This window comes from Diadema antillarum, unplaced genomic scaffold (genome assembly GCF_040938485.1).
Source record: "Diadema antillarum isolate AM-2024a unplaced genomic scaffold, OU_Dant_1.0 seq00000819_RagTag, whole genome shotgun sequence".
NCBI classification, from domain to species: domain Eukaryota; kingdom Metazoa; phylum Echinodermata; class Echinoidea; order Diadematoida; family Diadematidae; genus Diadema; species Diadema antillarum.
This window is the reverse complement of record NW_027271696.1, coordinates 364,811-376,108: the sequence shown is the minus strand read 5'-3', so window position 1 is coordinate 376,108 and position 11,298 is coordinate 364,811. Positions and strand designations below refer to the sequence as shown.

The 11,298-nt window shown below is 40.3% G+C and overlaps 1 protein-coding gene across 1 annotated transcript in view; it reads left to right on the top strand.

Moving 5' to 3' along the window:
* Positions 1-6,903: 6,903 nt before the first annotated feature.
* LOC139739788 (neuronal acetylcholine receptor subunit alpha-10-like) overlaps positions 6,904-11,298 on the top strand; it is a 30,107-nt gene continuing 25,712 nt past the window's right edge. Inside the window, exon 1 of the mRNA XM_071650382.1 lies at positions 6,904-6,999. Coding sequence (XP_071506483.1) covers positions 6,904-6,999 — 96 coding nt within the window. The remainder of the gene's footprint in view (positions 7,000-11,298) is intronic.

The window sequence follows — 11,298 nt, the reverse complement described above, 5'->3', positions numbered from 1 at the left end:
TGATCATTGACTACTGATGATTCCTTTTACTCTCTCTGTTGCGGCCTTGTACTACATATTACTGAGATGGAAACTCACTCATTCTCTCAATTTCTCCTCGGGATCAGTGGTCGCATATAATCTCCAGATTCGAACTAGGAGACTTAATAACTGGACTGTTTCATATTGACTTTTTCAAATCGATCATGATGATGTAAAATTCACAGAATGATACGTGATTTGGCTTCCGTCACCTTTGGCTGTAACATATTCACATCTACTCATGATAAAACAACTAACTTCGATGTTTCAGGGAATCGGGGGGGGGGGGGCGCTCGGGCCCCCACTTTTTTTTTTGCACCATACAAAGGAATACGTAAGGTGTCACCACTTTGCCTCCCCCCTGTTTTTACCCCGGAAGTGCGTAAGTGGCACTGGAAAGAAATATATAGAAACATTGTAGTGTGAGCGCGGTAAGGTTATTTTTTTGTGCTGAAGACCTTTTTTTTTTTCTTTTTTTTTTTTTTGCTCGTCAGCAGAAGAAACCCGAAAGTGGAATGACAAAGATGAGCTGAAGACTCTTTTTTTTTCTTGTTAGCTCATGAACCCGGAAGTGGGACCCTCCACTTTTGAAAACGCTCCGCAGGCCATGCAATATACTTCGCACAGTTCATTCAACACGTTGCCTGGTGTAGTGCGTCTTTACGAAGTGTGTTGGGAAAATCTCGCAGAGAGTTTGTTAGTCGATAATAACCACTGCGTTTCAGCTACAGTGCCAGGGTTCTAACCCCAAGAGAAAAAAATTGATGATGAATTGAAATGAGTATACAAATAATACATAACAGTGAGGGGCATTTAAGATCTACCCACACATGGTATACCTATGGAACAATCTAACACACCTTAGGCGATAGCCAAGGGCGCTTGGACTGTTTCAAAGGTACCGAGTGTCAGTAATCACACTGATGCCTGTACAAAATGACGTGCACTATTTGTTTTATAGACTGATGACGCAGATCCTTGTTGTCGAAAGAATTTCAAATGTATACGTGTTTTAAATTCCGTGACAGCCATTTTCGCGAGTAAATAAAACGATGGAATCTCGCCCCGTCACCGTCGCGACGTGAAAGTGCTAATGACCGGTCATTATACTTTGCTAATGACCAGTCATAAGCAAAGTTACGTGTTAGGCGAAATAAATGCCTGGTCACGCGTACGCTCTCAACCAATCATTTCAGTAGGATCTGCTTCATCCTTTTATGATAAGAAATAGCTAACATCAGCTATTAAGAACGATCATTCTTAGCCAGACACATAATTGGCACTCTGGGGACCATCCAACCATTAACATTAGTTTTAGGATAATTTGCTGAGGTCTGTTGCCGTAGACAAGGGCTGTGATATGGCTTCGGAGAGAAATCGCACTCCGCTGCGTGCATGTAACCCTGAACGCTGCACTCTGTCGGAGGTGCGTAAACATGGCACGTTAACGAATGGATGGCAACGTGCACCTCCCTCGCTATTATGGCTTACTTCAACTGGCGTGCTTGCTGGTTTACATTGGAATAATCACATCGGAACATCAATTCAAAAATGCATAACAAATAATGTGCCGCTAAAGATCAGACAATACAATCATCTTGTCTCCGTCCTCGGGCGCTAACTTGATTTGTTCCCTCGAAGCTCAGCAGGCACAGCGCCTTGCAGTCGTTAATAGAGCTACACCCCGGGAACCGCACGGTGCGACTTTTCAGTTAATGTGACCTGACCCACCTCTACGTATTTTTAGCTGCCCCTGAAATAACTTTGGATCGAGTGAAAAAGCTATGCCTTAAAGGCGCAAAATATCCCTGCCCGCGTGTCCCATAAACACACATAAGGTATAAAATCGAGAGCCCAATAGGCATGACTACGCAACACAGAAAATTCAACGACGATTTCTTTTGTCAGAACCAATGCGATCACTTTCTTGGCGAGATCATAGATTCGCGGACACTCTTATCCGCTAAACGAGTCATGTTCGAAACAATTTATGATTCGATCTTTCAAAGATTACCCTCGATAGTAAATCTCGGCGTATTTAGCCTTTCGGGACTTCTGTCAAAGTTTCTTTCGTCATATTAGACAAGTACTCAAGCGACCTTTTCCACCAGGAGATGTTATCAAGTGCTTCAGATGACATTTTTGCAGAGGAAGGAATGTTTAGAATAGGGCCTCGGACCCACTGCACTTTGATCTACTCAGCCGCGTCATTTGACGCCACCAAAATGTGACGGTTGACACGTTGTCCAGGCCTGTCGGCGCGTCGAAGGGATCAATAAATTTGCGTATCGGTGTGAGGCGCTTGTCCGCGCGCGTGTCAGAAGGTGTGTGGCTTGGGTACTTAGTTGTCAAGCTCACACGACTCACTCACTTATTTGCTTTTCAAAACCCACTGCAATAAAACCTATCAGGGTATGTCTTAAAGTCCACTATCAGTTACACAGTAGATTCCGCATAATAGGGAACAGCTTTTCACTGGATACTCCGCCTAATTGGCGCCCAGGCTGAACATACAGCTCAGATTCATGTCATGGTAATCGGGTAGGCACTTCGGTTTTAAAAAAATGGGTGGAAATGCTCCAGATAAACCTGATCTGTTTTCATAGTTTTTTTTTTGCAGAAAAATCTTTACACTAGATGTAAATTTATGCTCTGTAAAAACTCTGAGGTGCTGAGAGGCGACAGCGTGCTTGATTTCACGATTTAGTATGCCAAATGTGCAGACTATGATTGATTCGCAGTATTACTACAAAATAAACTCTTATTTATGCATGACTTGTATAATATACCGGCTCTACACACTACCCCAAACTACACATACAGTGACACATTCAACAGTACACGTGTCTAGCTAGCTCTTGGGGAAAAACGACGGATTAGCTTGCTCTACTGGGATTCTAACCTTTCTTTAGACTGTTCGTGGAATTGATAAACTTGCTGTCACTATTTTGACCTACGAGTGCAGCAGACTTCGTGCAACACGTACTTGGCAGCTGCATGCCCAGCATGCAGGAATCTAACTGCACAAATTTTAAGAAGTCTCCATGCTCGGGGAACAACCCTTGGATCAGTACCAAAGAAATGTGATTTTACACGTCCTTTTCCTTGGAAGCATTTCGTGAAAAAGATTGGGGTTTATGTAAAGAATGTTGTGTGACTTTCTGTTACAAGTGTCAAGCATACGAGCTATGGCTGTAGTGACATCATACTATGCTGCGTGTGTTACAAAGAAGGGTACATCGACAGTATGTGGTATCTATGACGTATAAATCATGCTCTCCGGTTAATCGGGTAAACCGCTTAACTGGGTAAGAACTGCTCTACGCGGCACTACTTGATCAAACGGAGACTACTGTATTGTTAGGAAACATGGGTGTCGTTTTATAGTAGTCAGTGCTAGCTGCGAACGTGGGACAGTGCGTGAAGCACTCTGACCCATAATACTGTTGCAGAGCTGGCACTGTGTACATGTACTGAAACATGGTGTGTTTTGAAATCTTGACACTTATTCTTAACATGCACAAAGGACCCTACTCTCTGCAGTGATGGAGTGTATATAATTATTTTTATTTGTTAAAGGTTTACTTATGGTTATTACCAGCATCATGAAACTTATATTCTTGGTTTTGTTTGGTCTACGTTTCATTGTGTTTGTCTTTCAGCATTGTTACTATAAAGGTTATGAAGGGATTACGACTGATATTATTTTCAGGATAACTTTGTTGTGGTAAATAAAACATGTAATTATTTTTCATGTTCAATTCAATTCAATTCAATTCAATTCATTTATTTTGTTGATGTATGTTGATATATTGATATATGTTGATCTGGATCATTATACCGATCCAGATTTTTGGTAGGATGCGAGCAGAGTCTAAAGGCGATATTGACTCCATGGCGCTGTGGTTAAGGCTTGAGAACGCTCTTGGAATGCTTCATGTCTTGTATTTCTTTCAATGACTGAGAGGATGGTTTTGGCATCATTTCATTTCATTTTTCATTTCATTTTTTATTTCATTTCCGGCCAATGACAATGACAATTTCATATAAACAAATTAAGTACAATGTAACTATTACATTTCCAAATGAAATTTAGATACACGTCATTTGTTTACATGAATCAATAAACATACTAGTTGAAAAAATACATGGGCAAAATGTGACTGAATCATAAGAAAGAAGGTAACGCATCATCAGGGTGACTGAATATTCCGCCATTTATGTTTATTTTTCATATCTGAGAGTGCCGTCGGCAACAATGTCATGTCTTATGCAGTTTAGATATCTTTGAGACGATTGTTAGAGATGGTAGTTCTCAAGGGTGACGTTCGATATTCCGAAGGTTCGATAGTCTGAAAATGAAAAACAAAACAAAACAAAACAGAACAAAACAAAAACACGGAATTACAAACCTTATTTCGTTTTCAGATGAACGAACCTTCGGAATAACAAACGTTCTTTCATTTTCAGAATTACGAACCTTCGGAATAACGAATTGTAACCAGTTCTGGGAAGGTTAGAGGTATGCGCAGCATATCCATGCACTTTCTCTCCTTTTCTATAAAACGTTTACACACAGGTGAGGTTTACACAACGATACAAACACATGCGCAACGCAATTTTCACCACGAAGTCTTCAGATCATGACTTGATGAAGCTTATTCAAAAAACATTGACGGGGCTATCAGTATTTATCTGTTTTGTTGTTGTTGTTATTGCTTCTGTTTTGGCATTCTCGCTGACCGCAAGACTGATGGGCATGTAGTGGTGCCCATTATAGGTCTATCTGGGAAGATGAAGCGATTCTTAATTCTTTCTGAACCGTTTGTAAACAGCTCGTTAGCGAATCGCTTCTCCCGCCTCGCTGCACTTTGCCATATTGGAGGTGCTTAGTGCCCACGCAAAGAGTTTACTTCGTCATGGATTCTCATTAGTGTCGTTCCGAGAAGAAATGAGTGACCATATATATGTTTGCTTTCAAAACAAAAGCGATCGTTATGCTCTTTAAAGTCTGTTGTTTTCCGACGTAAATTCTCTTGCTGGGATATTCATTTTCCTCGAGGGAAAGTCTACACTGATGGGTAATTATATAAATGATAAATACGAGGGAAAAGGGGGCTGCTCTCGTAAGGGCAAAAAGTTGGATTAAACTTACATCCTGATACGTTTGAAAGGAGTTGGATATGGGCAGGAGAGGGTTTTGGAAATTCAGAAGCAATGCCGAAATGGATATGATCAGAAAAAGAAAATAGACGCGATTATTTTCCCGATCGATGTAGGCAGAGGGAGGGAGATTTGCCACGGGATATTGATTCGAAATAATGATATGGTCAAAACTCACTACCACTAACCATGTTAACACTGCCTTCGAGAAAACAACACTAATTGATATGCTATAAATGAAACTGCATTGACGGACTGAAAAATGAATAAAGGCCTATATGTAGATGAAAAGATACATGAATAGCTGCGTTAAAAGTCACACACACACACACACACAAACACACAAACACACACACACACACACAAACACACATCAAGACATTACAGATATAAACGAGAATGATTTTGTACCACTGGCATGATGGCGCTCTTTGGACGTCGAGGGTCCAGCCGCACGTAACACTCCGGTGCACTGACGACTGACGTTAAGAACAGAAAGCCGACGTGTGGGTTTAAATGGTTCCATGGGCTGGATCCTGATTGGTTGAAAGTTTGTTTCGCGTTTGATTCTTACACTTGATTTAAAGCCACTTTGTCTGATGCAAAGGGTAGCGACGATGACAATCATGACACATTAAATGACACTGTGGGCAATTGGCCACCGTTAAGAAAACAACAACGAAGAAGTCGTCTTTGTCTGCGGTAGAACAACGGGATTTTGGTTTACTCATGTTTTATTTTCGACAACCATGATACTCATTTGACGTTTTGTATTGAAATTAGAGTTAAATACCTCTATTTTCATCTCAGTTCTCTCCACACTTCTCTTACCTTGTCCTTTAACTCATATGAAAACGGCGTAAGGGTGCATAGATGAATACCTTGGGGCTATTCACACCGCGATTCTTCAACTCTTATACATTGAACTGAAGTATAATCGCGTTGATCTGTTTACATCATACTGGTCTATATCATATTGTTCTGTATTATTATTGTTTATGTTGGTGGCAGTTATTTTGCTCTAAAAAGTTGACAGTGATTTCCGAAAAAAATGACCGTCACGTTGACCTCAAACTTTTGTTTTTCTGAGGATTTCCATTTTCGATGTCATTTACAAAAATTATTGTCAACTTTGTCGCTCGTCAGGATGTGTAGGGGAATACATGATTAGAGTGCGCATCACATATCTAGCAAGGAATTATGCATTCTTGCAGTCAGGGTTAACTGTGTGAATTAATTTGCACGATGCTATATTTACGTTTATCTATGATCTGAATAAGTGGATAAACAGTTTTAACGAATATACTTACTATACTACTAAGAGTAGCACTTCGTCTACATGTTATATTTCTTCTTCTTCTTCTTCTTCTTCTTCTCCTTCTACTACTACTACATCTATTACTTCTTCTGCTATACCACCTTTCCAGATGACTATAATCACAACTGTATCAATCACACGTTTCTCAAACGATAAAGGACACCAGTTTCCACCTGGGATATGAAAACAAGTGTGAATTAACCAAAATAACCCAAGGTCAATTTTACCCTTAGCCTTTCTCGTCCTTTTCAGAGGTCGCATTTTTATCGATAAAAGCGCCATGTGGGAGGTTGCATGGTAATGACTCCTCAATTTCTTTTTTTTTTGTTCCCCTCCCATCTCTTTTTGTACTCTCTGCAGTTGCGGCAGACAACGCCACGCACATTCTGATCAGAAATCTCATGAAGGAGTACGACCGGCAGGTTCGGCCCGTCAAGAACATCTCCACTGTGGTCACCGTGGATTTCTCCTTCTTCTTCCAGCAAGTTCTCGACATGGTAAAGAGAATGATAATGATATGAAGGGTTTGATCGCCAAAAACAAAACAAAACCGGATTAAGCGCCATTTTAAAAAGCGTTAGAGTAAGTCCATCATAGGAGAGAGCAAAATAGAACCTTGCCAGAGATACCTAACATGTTACATAACAAAGAGTATCCTTGAAGTTATGACTGAAAATATCCCATGTTTTTAATCATCTTTGTTTTTGGCAGCTTTGATCGTAAATATCTCAAATTGACAAGAATGGAATAAATGCTTTTTGCGATCAAACTCTTCATGTATCATATATATATATATAAATATATATATATATATATATATACATATGCATATATATATATATGCACATACACACACACACACAAACGAAACATCTAGTCTTTTCACAGTCAATATCAAGGGCCGCGGAACATTTTTCTTGAAGGGGGGGGGGGGGCTGCGGGGCTATGGGGTGGAGATCAACGGTAATAATAACAATAGGGTGTTCTTTATCCAGGGTATAGCCTCTACAGTGTTGCTACTGCTCTACCAGAGGGCCCTGCCGTTATTATTACCCTATAGCGTTGCCAGGTACCCATTTATACACCTGGGTCGAGAGGGACGTAGTGGGTAAAAACATCTTGTCCAAGGAAGTAAGCACTGGGCGGGAATCGAACTCGGGTCCTCCGATTGGGAATCGAACTCGGGTCCTCCGATTGTGAGTCGAGAGTCTTATCCACTGTTAATGCCACAGCGCCCCCACGGTCAATGTACAATGAGAAGAATATCCGAGCGGAACTCTGGGGGAGTCATAGGTTTTGTGACTTTTATATGATAATTATCCAATTTTTGAAAAGGTATGCGAATGTTCTTCTTTGACACAAATACTTCGTCACAAATTCAGTGCGGGAGTTGGGTGTTACCGATTTCTCGTCACCGCGGAGACTTGCAGCAGTGGGCACAATGTGCAAAGCTCCCCAAGGGCACTCCGGTGTCGGTTCATGCAGTACTCTTGTGCGAAGTAGCTCTCATGAAATCACTCCCTAGCCAGCTCGTAAGTAATCCCTTGATATACTATCTCTATAATCGTCAGTACAGTAATCTCTGTATCTGTTGAGGCAACATAGTATCAATATTGCTTTGAAAATGGCAGTTCATTTCCTGTACACTCAATGGTATAGTCTCGTGTACCGCCGTAAACAATAGTCGGTCCAGACTGTGCCATGTAACGTACCTTTTCTTTTGATCAGTAAACAATACCAGTTGTACGGATTTACAGCATCTGAGGAACATGCATAAAAGAACAAACAAGAAAAACAGGCGAGTGAAATGATGTTTAAAAAAGACGATTAATTGTGTTAAATAATGAATGACGAATAACGATTCAAGTGTGGATTTAAGTCAAAACATAAAAATAAATATGTGACGATTGTTCTATGTTTCTGTCTTCATGCACCCGGAAGATGTCTTAATCAATCCGGGATAAAGATTTAAGATTCGAGAAATTAATCAAGCGCCATACATTGTAGTGCCAAGGCCATTGATGGTCGTTGTGAAAAAGTGATATTTGCTGAATTAAGATGTATTGCACACTTTGGACGCAGCTTGGTGCAAATTTGAAGGCGTGCAAATGGATCACTGTCACTAGAAAAAAAAAATGATGATAAAAGAGTTTCCAGTGGACAAAAATGATCATTTATCGGTGGAATTCGTTGGAAATGACCAATATGCTAGATGAAATTTTTCATTTTGGTTCTGACAGTCGAGATTTACCCAGATGCTCTTTGTGAACTAACCATCGCGTACATGATTGTGCGCCTTCTTTATAGGTATGCAGCTTACATGCCGTGCGAACGGTTTATCGCAAAATGACACTATTACTTAATTTCTTTACATGATGATTTGTTTACTCCGAAAAGTCGTCCAGCAAAATGCCAAGAAGGCAATCATCATGGTCATATCGATACGATGACGCGGTCGCATTGACGTAAGACTGCAGCAATATTTTTCAGCTATTCAAAATACCATTCATTCGTTTTCTTGCATAAGCCTATAGGACGCGTCCTGCAGTGGATGGCATTATTGGGTAGAATAAGGGGGTACTTTTCCTTTCAATTAAATCTAATTCCATCTCAACAGATGGAACTTATTCATTCCATCAAGACGGGCTGAATGCGGTAAATGAAGCCCACGTCTGCGTTTGGGAAAGTTCCCATGGCTCGAAAGGGTCATCTTACTTTTGCTCCTCGCTTTCTGCGATCTTGCCGGCGTGGGCTTATTATTGGGAAGAGGGCAAAAGGAAAACCATTAACTCGTATGTACAATGGTATGTGCTACTGTAAGACATAATACAAAGTGGGTCAACTTGACCTTTGACATTTCTTCAGACTTTGTCTCCTGCGATTACGTGCCTCGGGTCCCGTGCGGTGGTATCCTCTCCGCGCCCGATACCTCCCGCCGGGGAAGGCATGCGTCGCGCCCAATCACTGGGCGCATGAAGCGAGATGTCATTACACGGGGGGCCATTACATCAATTAGCGTCCCCGTGTCTGCGCATCATACTGGCAACATCAAAACATCCCTGGCTCCACCAATAAACGGGCTAACGACCTAATTGATAGAATGCTGAGGAGTTCATTAAACGGCATCAAAACAAGGCGAGGGCAGCATCAAACGTACGCTCCGGTGTAGCGAGAAACAGCGCTGTAATAAGGCAGGGTCTTCCCCAGGTGATTTTCCGGTCAATAAATTACACATTATGTCTCTCCTGCAGCTCATTTCTGGTTATTTCGTTTTCTTTTTAATGTACATCAATTTGCCTCGATAAACTTTAATATCACGGTCACGTTAGACCTTCGCATAACCCGTATAAACGAGTTATATATCTCTTATTAAAATTGCTCGGACACAGATATCTGTTCAATATCATTGTAAACAGAAAAACAAAGAAAAAACCTCCTGATTTGAGATTAAACAAAACAGAATATGATATATGACAATCAGAAGACATAGCAGAATCGGCTTGAACACGAAATACCGCTATTTAGTCAGCCTTTGAAAGGACAATTTGGAACAAAAAAGTGGATCTTGTGTCAGTCTTGCTTTCGCTTATTGCAATTGTTAACATGATTTTTACATAATACCATCCTACTATATTATACTTCAAGCAATAATTTTCTTTTAACGTAATGTAAAATTTATTCTATGTTATTTCAAACTTTGTATTATTTGGATAGAACATGAAATAAAGAAAGCATTGAAAGAAGTGAAAATGAAAATAAAAGACTCTTGTGTTTGCGTCAGGTCGTCTTGGCAATTATTATTTCAGCGTTTAACTCTAAGCATTATTTTATTCCTCTTATGGTTTCATTGTTATCAAAGCCAGACGAAAAGAAAAATACGCACTGCGCTTTAATAGTCCGCGGCTGTTGATGTTGATAGCTACGAAATCTCCCCAGATCCCAAAGCGGGCAAATATTTGCATCATGTAGCGCAGAGTGCTAATTGTCCGCCTACAGAAATTTCTTTGAGTGAATAAACACGTCCCATCAGCAAGAATAGCAATGCTCATCAACTGTCTCGAGCATACCGTGCTAAAGAAAAATAGATAAGATGGATAGATAGATAGATAGATAGATAGATAGATAGATTGATAGATAGATAGATAGATAGATTGATTGATTGATTGGTTGATTGATTGATTGATTGATTGATTGATTGATTGATTGATTGATTGATTGATTGATTGATATAGATTGCTAGATAATTAGATAAATAGATGGGGAGAGGATGTTGGAGAACCACGGCAATGACAATTAAGAAAAAGAAAAAAAAAACACATAAATGAAAAAAAAAAAAACTCTGCCAGAAGTTTGAGGATAGCGGTAACGTTTGGGAACGAATTGGAAAAAAAAATGCAGGATTGCGGAAAGATGTAGTAGTATGTTTCACACGTACCGTCAGTGGGTACAGAATAAATCACTCAGTCACATGCATGGGGTCAACATGATTGACTTACTTGCACTCATCTGTGTGTGGGTTTCTGAAATATGGATATTGAATGTCCACCTTCTGTTTTTTTTTTTATTTCTACCACCTCAATGTGACAAAAAAAAATAACAACAGAAATGACAAAGACCACACTGTCAAAAAAACTCCATAAATATACAGCATGATGCATCTGTTGCACGTTGGTTGATGTTAATGGGCGGTGGGTTCGTTCAGTCGGTAGCGCGTCTGCCTCCAGATCCAAAGGACCAGGGTTCGATTCCCTAGTATCACTGAGCAATGATGTGTGTAATCATACCGTTCCCCCTAG